General features: G+C 41.3%; 1 protein-coding gene across 1 annotated transcript; it reads left to right on the plus strand.

Moving 5' to 3' along the window:
* The first annotated feature begins 4,867 nt into the window (after positions 1-4,867).
* Positions 4,868-15,266, plus strand: RIOK3 (RIO kinase 3). The gene is given in 14 exon segments (XM_083857428.1): positions 4,868-4,971; positions 4,973-5,063; positions 5,787-5,908; positions 6,719-6,864; positions 6,994-7,098; positions 7,653-7,762; positions 8,481-8,624; positions 9,520-9,647; positions 10,475-10,660; positions 11,136-11,295; positions 12,178-12,258; positions 12,348-12,437; positions 12,741-12,848; positions 13,938-15,266. Coding segments are annotated over 14 exon segments (1,662 nt in total). The 5' UTR covers positions 4,868-4,882; the 3' UTR covers positions 14,040-15,266.
* Positions 15,267-15,945: the final 679 nt, after the last annotated feature.

The raw sequence follows: 15,945 nt of genomic DNA on the forward strand, positions 1-15,945 counted from the left end.
GACACGTCGCCTCAGCGGCGCCGCCTCTGCGGGATCGCTGCTGCCGCCCCGCGGCCGAGCCGGGCCGGGCCCAGGGGGGCTGTGCCGTGCCATGCCGGGCCCAGGGGGGCCGAGCCGGGCCCAGGGGGGCTGTGCCGTGCCATGCCGGGCCCAGGGGGGCCGAGCCGGGCCCAGGGGGGCTGTGCCGTGCCATGCCGGGCCCAGGGGGGCCGAGCCGGGCCCAGGGGGGCTGTGCCGTGCCATGCCGGGCCCAGGGGGGCCGAGCCGGGCCCAGGGGGGCTGTGCCGTGCCATGCCGGGCCCAGGGGGGCCGAGCCGGGCTCAGGGGGGCCGTGCCGGGCCGCGCCCAGGGCGGCAGGAGAGGCCGGCAGCGCCACGGCCCGGGCGGGCACAGCCAAACCGTGCCCGGCGGGGGAGGGAGAGCATCATTCCCTCTCCTCTGCCCTTGGAGACCACACCGGCACGGGAAAGAGCTGTTGAAGCAAGTCCAGAGGAGGGATACACGGGTCATCAGGGGGCTGGAGAACCTCTCCTGTGAAGAGAGATTGAAAGAGTTCGGGATGTTCAGCCCGGAGAAGAAAACACTCTGGAGGGACCTTACACCAGCCTTTTAGCACAAAAAGGGGACCCGCAAGAAAGCTGCAAAGGGACTTTTTACACGGCGTGTAGTGGTAGGGGGAATAGCTTTAAACTGAAAGGGAGTGCATTTAGACTAGATGTAAGGAACATACTTTTTTTTACGGTGCAGGTGGTGAGATGCTGGAACAAGTGGTGGCTACCATCCCTAGAAATGTTCAAGGCCAGGCTGGACAGGGCTCAGAGCAACCTGATTTACTTGGAGCTGTTTAGCAGGATGCTCTGCCCTGGAATGTGGTCAAGTAACTTGGACAATGCCTTGTTTACAAGGCTATCAGTCCAGGAGTGGACTGAGAGAGGGCATCAAGCTGGTTTGGTGTTGAATTATGGTAACACAAGTCTGATACATCAACCTCGAACTCACATCTGACAGTGAGGCAAAGATTTGGCAGACAAGCTGCTAAGCTGACCTGGAGATATACAACTGGCAGTCAGTCACTTTACACTATAAAAGTCCAGTCCATTTTCATATGGCTCAGTTCTTCTAACATATCCCTTCTTGGTGTATGAAGGTTCCTCCTTTGGGTGGGAACACCCCTCAAAATTAGTCCTCAAGGCTAAGTGAGTGAAAGATTTTGCCCATGGTCATTGGTATAGGTAACATCAATCTCTGCTTTAATAACTATTTCTTTTTGTTAGTTTTAATAGAATTGCTTTAATATAGTTGCCTTGTTAAGAGCACACTATACCATCCTATCTTAGTAGTTTTATCTTCTATAGTGTGTAGTAAATAATTCTGATTAAGATCTCTTTTTCTAATAATTTATCATAATGAATCATTCATTTTTATATAAATAGACCTGGTTTGACATCATTTATCCTACAGGACAAAGTTGTACAAAGGTTCAACCACACCTCTGTAATTTCTTAAACCACTGACAGTCTGAGGCTAAGATTGGATCCAGTGGCACCTTGGCTCCTCTCTGAGAAGGAATTTAGAAGGCAAGGGGGTCCTTTCTGCACCTCATAGCTCAATGGGAGGGCTTCTCCAATAAACTTTGAAGCTCCCACTCCCACCTATGACAAGAAATCCCACCCCTGACAAGAATTTGCAGGGGGCTGGACTAGGTGGCTACCTTTAAAGGCCCCTTCCAACCAACTATTCTATGATCCTATGGTTCACTGGTGACGTGTGAACTATAAATATCGCAGGCAGATGAGAAGCAGTGAGACACGCCCTGTCAGGTCATGGTTACTGGGTGATCTTTAATTATGGCCTAGGTAAGCATTGTTTTTCCCAGTCCTGGTGTTAGCAAGGCTCTATCTTTGCAGTTCTTACCTTGACTTTGCTCAGGCAAGACAAAGTACCGTGCCCTCTCTGTACACGTACATCCTCTTTTTAGAGGACAGAGCAAGGCAGCCAAATAAGAAACCTTATTCATGAGCATGGCTTAATCTAGAGAGGGAGGCACTAAGTGGTCAAATCCAGGTCATAAAATGAGCCTGTCTAACCTGCTACATTTAGTCTAAAAAGATAAGGTCAACAGAGTGCAACAGCTGACCTGCACCAAGATAAATTCAAGTATTTGGGTGCATCAGGCGAGATCCTATCTGGTTTGTAAAGCAGTGGCCCAACACAGACATCAGTTTCCAGAGCTGAAATGTTTGGTCCATCCAGGCTCACAGAGACCACTGATGAGCCACTGCAATGGATGTTAGAGATGGCAGGGTAAGTGATACAGCATTTCCACTTTGCAAAGCATCTGTTTATGTACAAATGTCAAATGTGTACTTGGCAAACAAAGGCACACTTTGCATTGTGCCACAAATTCAGCCTGTAAAGCTTTAAAAAAGAGTAAATAAAGTTTATGGATATCTACAAAGACTAACAAAAGCATGCAGTAAGAGTACTTTTGACTTTTTATTACAGTGGGGTATCATTTTCATGCAAAATATTACAGTGATATCTGAGCTTTTTGCAGTATTTCTTAGTACAAGCGGGAGATAGGCAAAAATTACAATATTTTCTTACAGCCAAATACAGAGGTAGGTTTGAATTCTTGTAGACCACTTACAGAGAGGGATTAAGAATGAAGATGTAAATTTCTGCTAATGTTTATCAGGACTGGCTTGAATTACATACAAAGTAGTCACTATGGAGCTTTGCAATTATTTTGATAATATGAAAGGAAGTTTCTGCTCTATCTAAATTTTTAACTATTTTTATTGGGAGGTATGATTGTGTCACAAATGATTTTGTTTACACATCATTTCATAGAACATTTCTTCTTAAAACAATTCAGTTCAAAGCTTGATCCACTCATATAAGAGGTCATGAGATGAAGGCCTAATCAGGAAATATTTAAGAGACTAAAATAGAAGACTTATTTTTGAAAATTAAAAACTTAATAACAAGACATAGGAATATTTAGTCACTGTTCATGTCTTTCTGAATCAAAACCTACCAAAACCCATTTTCTTAATCAGTGCTTGTACAGCTGTGCAAGAAAAATGATTTTTCCCAGGGCAGCAGGACATTGCTTTGATATTCTGCTCATATATAAAATTGCTGATTTTAGACAAAGAAGATAGAAGGGAGCATGGCAGTAATCATCATACCCCCAAAGGCAGCTGCAAAGGGAAAGAAATACTCTCTTTTTCACCAGGGCTAAGTGCAGAGAGGGTAAGAAACATGCTGGTACTGCATCACCAGACAAAGCCACTCTTGCCAGCATTTGGCACCGCTGTGGTAACTATTGAACCTGATGATCCTAAAGGTCTTTTACAACCTAAATGATTATATGACCTATAATGCCTTCGTGGCAAAAGCTTGTGTCATGCCTGCAGGTTTTGTGTTACAACCTGGGTCCCTACCCTCTTCCAAATGTCTTTTAGTTGGGAACTTTCTGGAGTAATGAACTCTGGAACAGTGTCTTAGGAGATTGCAATGTGTTACGTCATTGCAGGTTGCTAATGACAAATAAGAGGAACTTTGGCCAATGAAGCTGATCCTTGCATGACTGAGAATTGATATGAATGGCCCTTACTGGGCCTGCCTGGCAGTATGGGCTTTGCCAGATGTAAAACAGGGAATCTAGGAGGATGCCACAGAGGCCACAGAATCCCTTACCACTCCTGCCCTTGCAGCTACCCAGCTTTCCTCAGCTGGTTTTCAGATTATCAACAGCGACTGTGATGGTGCATTTGTCTGACTGCAGACAGATACCTTCAACAGCTGGTGATGAGCCAGGCCAGAGGAGATTTCTTAGGCATTGCTTCCTTCCTTTAAGGAAACTTGCCCAAGTAAACCTAATGTGTTGTAGCAAAACACTATCCTGTTGCTGCAGTCCTGGAAATAAGGCATTTTCGTCACAATACTATTTTCCAGATAAACATTACATACGAAATTGAGATGTAAAAGGCAGCAGGTCACATACAAAGTATTTAAATTTGTATCTATAGTGACTTACAGGATTGGGATCATATTAATTTGCTTATGGTTTGGTTAATTTGTTGTATTTTTTTACTTGTACTTACTGAAATAAAAACAAATGCAAACTGTTTAATTTCACAGAATCACAGAATCAATTTGGAAAAGACCACTGAGACGGAGTCCAATCTAGGACCAAACACCAAGCCGACTAGACCAGGGCACATCCAGCCTTTCCTTAAACACCTCCAGGGACCGTGACCCCACCAGCTCCCCGGACGGTCTATTCCAGTGTCTGATCGCCTTTTCTGTGGAGAAACTCCTCCTGATGTCCAGTCTAAACCTCCCCTGGCGCAGCCTAAGCCCGTGTCCCCTGGTCCTATCGCTTGGGGCCCGGGAGAAGAGGCCGATCCCGTCTGGGAACAGCCTCCCTTCGGGTGTTTGTACAGAGCGATGAGGCCACCCCGAGCCCCCTTTTCCTCCGGGCTGAACACCCCCGGCCCCTCAGCCGCTCCCCATGGGACACGCTCTCCACACCCTCCACCAGTTCCATATCCCTTCTCTGGACTCCATTTCATCCATTTGTTTTGCCGCTGGTTTACTGTTTGGTTTGCTGGTGTTTTTGTTGGTTTTTTTTTTCCTCCCACCGTTCCCTTGGTTACTTCCCGAGATAAAAACAAACGCCAGCTATTTAATTTGTCCCTTTGGCGTTGGGGCCAGCCCGGCGCAGGCCGGCGCTGTCCCTCAGGCAGGGGGCCGGGCGGGGGTCCCGCCGCCTCGCCCCTCAGGCGGCCCGGCCCAGCCCCAGCCCCGCTAGCGCCGGGCAGGCCTCGGCCGCCCCGCTGACGTCACCGGAAAGGCGGGTCACCCGCGGCCAATGGGCCGCCCGACGGCCGCCCAGAACCGGGGAGGACCCGGAAGGTTTCGCAGTCGGAGCGTTGCTTCCCCTCGGAGAGACCCAGCTGCTCCTGCCGCCCGTCCCTGCGTGCCCCATGGACTCGGTGGGAGTCGCCGCCGCCGCGCCCGAGGCCGGGCCGGGCCCCGGCTGGCAGAGCAAGGTGAGCGCTGTGCCGGCACCGCGGGGCCGTCCGGGCTCCGGGAGCTGCGGGAGCGGGAGGAGGACCGAGGCCGTGAGAGGGCTCTGCGAGGGGTGCCGGCACCACCAGGTCACGGGCGGTGGTTTGCGGCTACCGGCAGTTCTCTCCTGGGCGGTGAGAGCTGTCTGACAGCCTGATAACCGAGGCGCTTCCCTCCGAGGGGGCCGAGCTGAGAGAGCCCGGCTGTGTCGGCGCTGGGCAGCGAGTCCTGGCTTGCCTGGTTTGTTGTTCCCCGGTCCCCGCCCCCCCCCCCCAGCGAGGTGTGTGTGTCACTGCGGGTTTGGGGCATGTTTTACCATGACCGACCTCTCAGGGCTCGAGAAGCGGAGGAGGAAGCCGTGCCTAAGCCATTGCTGTTGGGGTATTCGAAGAGAAGTTTTACGTAGGTTGTGTCTGCTTGTTTGCAAACCTCCCGGGAAGGCTTTACCCCTGTCTCCAGAGGGCAGCGACACTGACAAACTGACTTTTTTCCCTTCGGTAGTAAGTGACTGTCAACAGTTTTTCAGCCCCAGTTGTCCCTATTGAGTTTATGAAACTATCCTTTGAGTCGTTCCCCGAATATCTGTAGAAAAGCCCTTACAAGATTACATGAGCTTATTTTGGAGCCAGCGATAGCTAATTATCCTGATTATTGTGTTGCCACTGCACAAGTGTCGCTGACGTGTATAAAATGTTTACTTACAGTGTCCGTGGGGAGCCCCCAGCACAACATCAATATCATGTTCTCTTGCTGATGTAATGAGTGAACAGCTGGCAAAAGAATTGCAGCTGGAAGAAGAAAATGCTGCTTTTCCTGAAGTGGTTGCGTAAGTTCAAGTCCTGGATTAGTGGTCTCCATAGTTGTGCTGCCATCTTCTCTCTCTTGTGTATTGTCTTACAGTGTGCTCAGAGCACAGCAATATAGTAAATGATTTGCCTGTTGCCCCAAACTCTGCTTCTTCAGATCTTCTTCAGTGAAGATGGCTTCCCCAGCTAAAAGTCTTCCTTAGATTCTCCTCTCTGTTGCTCTTCTTTCCTTAGTTTTGTTTTCTTTGCATTTTCTGGGGGTGTTAACACAGTTTATAAGCTATATTTAGAGAAATGTCAGAAATGTTTTTTTCCTACCCTTTTAGGAACTCTTGTCAACAGTGTACAATGTTATTTTGAGAACTATCAGGTATATCACCTGTATCCTCCCACTACTTGAAAGCTCTAAACAAAGGCCAAGAGCTTACTCGTTTTAAGATTGTACAAATTTTGACTATCTTTCCTGCGAAGCAGAACAAAACAACACTGTTTGGAATGTTTTAAACATGTAAATAAATATACACATGTACACACCTGTATGCCTTCTTTTTTTTTTTTCCTGAAGGACATCTTAAAAATAGAGCTTAATGCTTCTTGCAAAATGCTAAACAAGCAAAATTTGCATCGTAAATGAGTGGCAAAGAGAAATGAAGTCATGATCTATTAATATTTAGTGTTGGCTTAGAGAGGAGGCAGACAGCTGAGATCCATTCCTTTCTGTGCAGCTCTGGCTGAAGTCTGTTGTATAGAGTGGGAAAATGGTATAAAGCAGTTTCTGCTTAGATTGCTGTGTTTAATTTTTTAAAAATTCCTGTTTTCATCTTATGTAGTGCCGCTGAAGGACCATTTATTACAGGAGAAAATATTGACACCTCGAGTGATCTAATGCTAGCTCAGATGCTGCAGATGGAATTTGACAGGGAATACGATGCACAGCTTCGGCGTGAAGAGAAGAAGATCAATGGAGATAGCAAAGGTACCTTCATCAGAAGGAATATTTTTGCTTTGCAGCTATTCTTGTCACTTAGCTTAAATTGACAGAGCTATGAGGAAGTAGCAAATCCCTGATAATCACAGACATGCCTATTTGTTTTTGTTTCTCAAGTCTCCATATCTTTTGAAAATTATCGGAAGGTGCATCCCTATGACAGTGACAGCTCAGAGGATGAGGTTGATTGGCAGGATACCCGTCATGATCCATACAGAGCAGGTATGTGACAGCTTTAAACAATACAATTTCTTCAGCCAATAGACCTGAGAATATGACAGAGTTAAATTAGGTCTTGTTTTAATGTGAGGAGAGACAGCTACATTTAAAATCAGGTCACCTCAATGGGAGGTGTCAGCAGGAGGTTGGGTGGGTAACTTCAGGCTTCTGTCTGCCAGTGTATTGGCTTCAGTGGCTGAATCTGGCAAAATAACCAGTGTACATGGTAAGTCTTGTGGGATGTGCTTATCTGTCATCTACGTTTGGATGATATAGTTACATATCATCTGCATGTGATACTGAATACTCCTGTCATAGCATGCCAGAAATGTGTCTGACACCCCAGAGAAGACAGAGAAATTGTAACATAGCCAAAGAAGCTGTCATGCTTACGATAAGAGAAGATTGTATTAAGATTGTACAATTGAAGTCACTTATTCTGTTTTATACATAAAATTATATTACTTTTGGGGATATTGTGGGACTTCTATGAGCATTGGTTATGTTTGTTTAGTTGTAAAAGTTTGGTGGTTTGTTTTTTTTTTCATTGCTGGCAGATAAACCTACTACTACACCAAGAAGAGGTTTTATAGGAAAAGGAAAAGACATTACTACAAAACATGATGAAGTGGTATGTGGAAGAAAAAACACTGCTCGCATGGAAAATGTAAGTGAAAAGTTAAGGAAACTTACTTTGTGTGTACAACTGTAATGCTGCAATTCAGCCAAAGAACTAATGCTTGTCCACCGGTGCTGCTGGGGAGGGTGCTGACTTTTAGTTTTTCTCTGTTGGATGAAAGCAATGCAGTCTTTGCTTTATTGGTTATTCACATTGGTAGTTTGAGTTTTGTGGGTTTTCTGTTTAATAATAGTTTGTTATTGAGCAATTCAAGAATTTGCACAGAACTGTTTTGGCAAAACAAAACTAGCAGCAAGTTTGGCACACAAGCAAATAAAACACGAAAGCTATTTTTGAAAAGCATAGATATTGTGTAATCTTTCTTCTAATTAATTTTGTCTGATAAGGCAAATAACTTATTTTGAGTCAAGTGTTTGACCTACAGCTTTTCAGTCTGTTTATCTGTAGTACATACCTTTCATTTTCTTTAAGGTAACTGGTGCAACTTCTGTTTATAAGGAAATGGTGCAAGTGCTATTTTTGCAGGATGTTAGGTAATCCCATACCAGTTTGTGCAGAACTTTGAGTTCTGAATTTAACTTAATTTAATGTGGTTTTTAACAGAGTGACAACATTGCACATTGAGTTTCACATAGGTCCAAAGCTCTCCCGAGTTTTTCCGAATCAGAATGAGAAATTTCTGTTTGTGCCAACTTTTGGCATCTGCTAGTAACAATGCTTAAATTCCTATTTTTTCTGCTTGTAGTTTGCACCTGAATTCCAAGTTGGGGATGGAATTGGGATGGACTTAAAGCTGTCAAATCAAGTCTTCAATGCCTTAAAACAGCATGCATACTCTGAGGAACGTCGAAGTGCAAGACTCCACGAGAAAAAGGAGCACTCCACTGCTGTATGTTTTTAATAAAGTCTTTCTATCTACTCCTTATCTTGTGTAATAGCTAAACACTGCTGGGTAACTTCTTGCAACATTCCATTTTTAGTAAAACAGCTAAGCAACATTATGTTAACGTTGCTGAAGGAAATTATATCAGCCAGCTCCTATTAGAAAAAGGCTCTTTGTTTGAGCTGCATTACTGTGAGAGCTTACTGTAGAAGTAAGAGCAAGCAGCTACTGGGTTTTTTTTTTTGTCATTCTAAATTTGTCTCTTAATCAGCTACGATGAATAAACTGCCTGGAAGTTATTTATAGAAACATCCAGAGGACTAATCCTCTGCAGTCAAACCATATGGCTCCAAATAACTCTCTTCATAACAAGTTTCAGGAAGACGAGGTGACCAACTGACCTAATAATTTAGGAATTTACTTGATAGATTGTATGGGTGAGTTTGGAGTAGGGCCTCTGGTAATTCCTAATGTGGACTTCTTCAAATTTGTATGTTTTGCTTTGCTTTATTGTTACTTATATCAAAGAAATATAATACTTGAGATATTGTGCTTCGTGTTTTGTAAAGGCTTCTTGAAAACACTGTGGAAAGTGCTGTTGAGCCACAATTTATATGTGCAATTAGCAAAATGCTCTATGTGCTGCTCAGCTGATGGGAAACGAAGAGTATTAAATCAGTCCTGGAGCAGATTTACTTTGCTTCAGATGTTTATTTTGGTTTGGTTTTTTTTTTTTTTCTCCCCTCTGTCAGTTGAAAGACTGAGTTGAAAATACATTATTCTTTCCACTTAGTTGAATTCTTGTGATATATAAATATTTTAAACTCATGGTAAAGCAAAGAATTGTTTTATTGATTTGAGTATTCATGTCTTGCCTATTCATTCTGTTCATCTCTTGTAGGAGAAAGCAGTGGATCCTAAAACACGTTTACTTCTGTACAAGATGGTCAATTCTGGGATGCTCGAGACCATCACAGGTTGCATCAGCACAGGAAAAGAATCTGTTGTTTTTCATGCCTATGGAGGAAAGTGAGTATATTGTTTGTTACTGATAGCTTTAAGTACAAGAGATGATTTAAAAAGCAGAAAACACAAAAAAATTTAAACATCTGCACCTTTTTTATTTCTGAGATTTAAAGTCTGTATTCATGTATATGCAGATAATAATAAAATCGGAAAACTAAATGACACCAACCATAAAGTAAAAAAAAAATCTCCATTTTCCTCCTTGGAGGCTAATAATGAATGGGGACAAATCCACTGTGCCTTTCTATGGAAAAGTATGTATTCTTTCTATAAAAAAGAGATCTTGAGATTTTTGAGAGACTCTTTACATAGGCATTACTCTATTGTCAGCTCTACATTTGCAGCTTGGTGGAGGTGCTGTGTGTTACTTTCAGGTTATCTTGAGAATAGTGTTAGGATGCTGCTCACTTCTCAAATCCTTCCTGCCATCCTGGAATGATTAAAGTGCATTATTGCAACTGTATTGTGTTTAACTGACTTTAAACCAGTGATGTTTGAGAAAGAACTAATAAAAGTCAAATATAGATAATGTATTTTGAGATGTCAGGAGAGAAAGTTGGAGTGAAAAGATGTGCCTTAACAAATTGAGAGAGGTAACCTATTTGATAAGCAACTTATAATCAAAATGCCAAAACCCAAACATTCATATGTAAGTTTAATCATAGAATTGTTATAACCTCAAGCTGGCTTCTAAATGTGATAGAAAATTAGATCCTCTCTTATATTAAAAATTGCTGTATATTGCAATGTATAAAAACCCAAACCCATGCATTTGCTTGTAAATATGTGAATAGTTAACTTTGTTATGTTTTGTCTTTTTCCATGAGCAGTGCAACTGAAGATAAAGTTATTCCTCCAGAATGTGCCATCAAAGTGTTTAAAACAACTCTTAATGAATTCAAGAACCGTGACAAATACATTAAGGATGACTACAGATTTAAAGACCGCTTCAGTAAATTGAATCCACGAAAAATTATTCGTATGTGGGCTGAGAAAGAAATGCATAACTTAACAAGGTAAAGAAAGAAAAAGGAAGTGTAGTTGCCAAATGCCTGTCAGTTTCCTATTCTCTGTTTAAGGAAGGTACTGTATGTCTGGCTATTTGACTTTTGGGCCAAAATAATATACAAACTGGTACAGATGGAATAAGCCTCTGTTTTTTTACAGTAATGAGTTGTCTGCATCTTCAGTGATTTTGCAGCAGAATTTACAGGCTCACGAACTTAACAGGTTCTAGTTGTAAAAGTGATTAGTATGCAGGGAGCATTTTAAGATTCACTTAGAACTTCAGAATCTGAACTTTCCTGTGTAAAATACTGGGAAATGTATATAATTATTCAGTTTTCAATTCTCTCAAAGACTTTGTTTACTCTGGATCAAGTTTCTCACACAGCTCTCAGATTGCAAATGAGATAGCAGGAACCAGAACTTTGGGGACTTGAAAGTTTTTGTTCTGTTTTTCTTAATCGGTATCTATTTTCTGATCCACAGAATGCAAGATGCAGGAATTCCTTGTCCTCAAGTGGTTATTCTTAAGAAACACGTCTTGGTTATGTCTTTCATTGGCCAGGATCAAGTCCCAGCTCCTAAACTAAAGGATGTAACACTTAGTAGTGAAGATATGAAAAAGGCCTACTATCAGATTCTTAATGTAAGATGATGCTGATTTCTCCTCCAGTTCTAGGTTGTATTTTCTCTTAAAGGAATAACTGTAAGGACAAATGAGCACTTATTTACTTTTTCAGGATGCTTACATAATTTTCAAGATACAAAGTCCAGAGTTTTATTTTGCTGCTGTTTAATGTGTGACTTAGAATCAATAAGAAATTATGCACTAAAAAAAAACAATAATTAAATTTAATCTTAATCTGAGTGGAAAACATACTGGAATTTGATTACAAACAGATGTTTTGCAGCAGAGGAATTGTGAGCAAGTAGTCCTCCTTTTATAGAAGCAGTATGTGGTTTAGAAAATTCTCTGAAGTCTTTCTGGGCTTACCAAACCCTTAAGTTACAATACTTAAGCACTCTCCAGTGGATGATGTGCTCCCTTTTCAGCAAACCTAGAAACTGGATAATTAATTAGAATATTGCATGGTGGATGCTTTAATTTCCTATTATCTCTTGGTTCAAACACACACCTGCTAACTGTCCACTCACTATTACATTATTAAAAAACCCAACCAGGTGACCAGCCCTACAGCTTGGTAACAGGAAGGGTCTAGGTCTCAGAGAATGTGCTTATCTGTCTCCTGCAGTTGGATTCCTTGGCAGAACTGACTTCAGTTTACCAGAGTAGCTCTTCTAACTTTGCCAAAGCTAAGCTCAGTGATAAAAAGCTTGGTTTGCTGGCAGTTTGCCAAAACTGCAGTTCCCTGAATTGAAGTGTATTAAAGACTGGGTAAAAATTATGTAAATTATGTGGGTGATTAGGGAAAGGTGGAGTTGTTTTGGCTTTTTTTTTAATATAGTCATGCTAGCAATAATTATTTGAAGTATAGCATACTTCCTTCATTAATTTGGTTCCTTGCAGATGATGCAGCAGCTGTATAGGGAGTGCAACCTGGTCCATGCAGATCTGAGTGAATACAACATGCTTTGGCATGATGGAAAGGTGAGTTTGTTCTCTAATTTCGGGGGAAAATGTTTCATGTACTGTGAAATATTAATACAAAGTGAATTGCTATTTCTCTATGACTGCAGGTCTGGCTCATTGATGTCAGTCAGTCTGTGGAGCCAACCCATCCCCATGGACTTGAGTTTTTGTTCAGAGACTGTAGGAATGTTTCACAGGTAGGACCTCTTTGTATGACAATCTTCTGTTATGCTGCATCTTTTCTAAGATACAATATATCCTAGATATATATAAGATTACTCTTGCACATTTTCCATGCTGATAGTGTCCTCTGAAAATGAAATAAATGTAGAAAAGTAAAATTACCCCGCTAGAACTTAAAATTTCTTTAAGTTACATTTATCTGTGGATCAACAAAAACAAAAATGTAATTTTGGGTAAATGTAGTAATTGGGGCAAGTCAAAGGAATATTTTGTTTTCTGTAATAAAATGTTTAATGTGTGCTCTTTGTATTGATTAGTTCTTCCAGAAAGGAGGTGTGGCAGAAGCACTTAATGAGCGTGAACTCTTCAACGCTGTCTCAGGTTTAAATATTACAGCTGACAATGAAGTAGACTTCCAAGCAGAGGTATAGCTTTCTCTGTCTAACAATTTCAATTTTGTTAGCTATGGTAGCTGTTATAATACCTTAACTTTCCACATTTAGTTTGTGTGATTGGTGTGAGCAAAATTTCAGCAGTCATTCTGCATCTCTTTTTAAAACCTTGAGTATTTCAATCTCATACAAATGTTTACAGAAACTCAGATTGACAGACCTCTCTACTCCCTTTCCTGATCCCCCTGCTCCCAAGCAGAAAAGACTTCATCTTGAATACAGTTGCCTCATTCCAGCATTAAGACAATTTTAGCGATCTGTTTTAGTTTAAAAGCTGTTGTCGTGCCTTACATATATTAAAGGTTGTACAGCAAAAGGAAAGTTGCATTAAAAATAATTATTCTACCACTTATTTTTCATGGTTTAGATGTTAATTTATTTGAATTTAAAGTTTAGGCTAGTATTTAAAATTTTGAAGCTTAAAATCATGTTAATGCAAATATGCACTTAGGAACCTTTGGTCACTGTTGGCTTTTAATTTTCAACCTTTGGCTGTAACTCCTCAAGGCCTGTGTCCTGATACAAGGTTTTAAAAAAACAAGTTATCAAACGTTCCATATTTTCTAATTAAAGTAAGGGCAATGTGGTAATTCTGCTCTCCCTAATTGCTAATGATACTGCAGGTTTATGTTAGTCCAGCATGGAGTAGGTGGGAAATTAGGTGATTCCTGCGGCAGGTGGTCAACGTAAGAAAGAGATAAAGGGAACACAGTATCACAGTTCCACAATCTCTGTGTCATTGGATAAAGGCACACTTCTGTACTTAGAGGAATACAGCTGAAGTCTTAAGAAATCATCCAGTCCTCCCTGCAACTGGTGCACTTCAGTTATGTAGCTTCAAACTGTAAAGGAGTGCTGCCCATTTTAGTAACTTGTTGAGAACAGATGTTTCAAGGTGTCCCTTGGCTGTATTCGGGCTGTTACATGCGACTGCATCTTTGAAATAGCAACATTTTACATACCTGCTCTGGCCTCAAAAGCTACTTGTTAATGCTGTTCAGAAGCGTTCTGCTGCTGGCATGGTTTTATGATTTCAGCACCATTTTATTTTTGACTCTCTAGATTGAAGCTTTGGAGAAGATGAATGAAGATCACGTGCAGAATCATGGAAAGAAACTGTCAACGTTTTCCAGTGATGGAGACCCACCTATATATGATGAATAGCACTGTGTTTATAGCAGCTGATGAAACAAAACACAAATTTACTGCTTCTAACTATGTTGGTGCAGTGATAAATGTCAACTGCCAATGTCAAGAGAGTGGTTGGCTGGGAATACCAAAATGGAAAACACAGCAAGCATATGGTGATGCCTCAGTGGTTTGCTTTTTTTTTAACTTGTCCCACACATCAGGCTGGCACTGTGAGAATGGACTGTCACTACCACTTTTAACAGACTGACAACTTCACCAATTGCCCAGTTACATTAGACTAATGTAGCTCAGATGGTCATATTTTGCACAATTCAGAGCTTACATATCTTTTAGTCTAAAAAAAAAATTAAATCATCAATATTGTCCAAAGTATTTAGTGGGAAAGCACACTTAGAAGAGTCCCTCTCATTTTTTTCCTAATGCAACTTGAAAAAACTAATTAAACATTGTGTATGGACACAATGTCTTTCATCCATTTCTACCAAGGGCAAAGTGAAAAGGCAAACTGTGCACTGCAATCATATGAAAATGTTAATTTAGCAAACTAATATATTTATAAATGTAAAAGTCTGGACTTTTTCATTTGAAGTACAGGGAATGTTGCTCTAATTATCTCTGTAAATACTGTTGGGTGTTACATGGGAAACAGATTTGAATCCAACCAGCAGAGGACTTCCTTGGTGACATGTCAGGAAATTGTGAGTCAATGATGTATAAGAAAGAGTCAGTTCAGGTAGCTTCACTCTTAGTACACAAATGGTTCCAAGAACTTACTGCAAGCCAAAAATAAAACTATAATAATCCTGTCTCTACCTAGGATATCAGTTTGGAGCATCAAATGTTCTTGCCCTAAAGATAATCCTAGACAAATCTGAGTAATTTTTTTGCACCTGTAAGCAAAAAAAGCTTTGTTTAGAAATAATGATGACTGATACTGGTTTCCACAGTCTATTTATTCTTAATGTCAATCTTTTTTTCTTTTTTAGCAACTTCTAAAAATCTACTGATATTTCTCTTGGAAGAACACATTTAAAGATGAACTGATGTGGTGGGATAGTTTGGAATTAAGGAATTCTAATCAACTTCTTTTTAACTGATTTATGGTTTCTAGTTTCTGATGCTGCTCTTTATCAAGCAGAATATAGTGATGCTACATGTGATCTCACAGTGTGCTGTGAAAGTGACTTTTTTATCTCTTTTTGTTGGAAAACTGGTGGTGAAGTAAAATCTTAACATCTTGTGGTGGTATTCTTGCATGGTTCTTTGCATCACAGAGGCCTTCACTGATCTTTGGTGTTTCACTAGAGCAGGCTCAGGGTAGGACTACAGTAATTCCTTACAACCATATAAAAATGACTGTTTGGGTGGGTACTTCATGAACAGTTTGTTCTTGCCAGTTTCATCCCAACACTTGGATCCTCTTCCTTTTTCTAAATCAGACAAGTATCTTGCATTTACCCATTACTTTTGAAATAAAGGAACTTGTATCTTTCGGATACTTAAGTCTGGTCCAAATTTCTCGGTGAAACAGTTTCCCAAAATAATGGTATCAGGGGAAGAACAGACTAGATACTGCAAGGGAAGTGCTGACATCTTCAGGAAGACTAGAAGCTGCTGTTGTCAAAGATAGCCAGATCTCCTTCAGAGGAGAAGGCTTTTTTTAAAAATAAAAGTCCTATTCGTGGTTTATAACTAGTTTTAATATTTTTAACATTGCTATGGGGAAAAAAATCTCAGAACAGTTGCTAATACCTTAAAATGTTCTTGTATAAGGAAGACTCTGCCACAGCTATTTGCATCTAGTGAGAGGAAGAAGGCAGAAATAACAGGAAGTGAGGGGAGTGTGTGTTTTGAGCTACTTTTTTAAATAGGTCCCTGCTTGTATCTCTGTGCTTGGACCAAAACCTCAGTTGTTATT

This window comes from Zosterops lateralis (assembly GCF_965231275.1).
Source record: "Zosterops lateralis genome assembly, chromosome: 1".
Taxonomy (NCBI): domain Eukaryota; kingdom Metazoa; phylum Chordata; class Aves; order Passeriformes; family Zosteropidae; genus Zosterops; species Zosterops lateralis.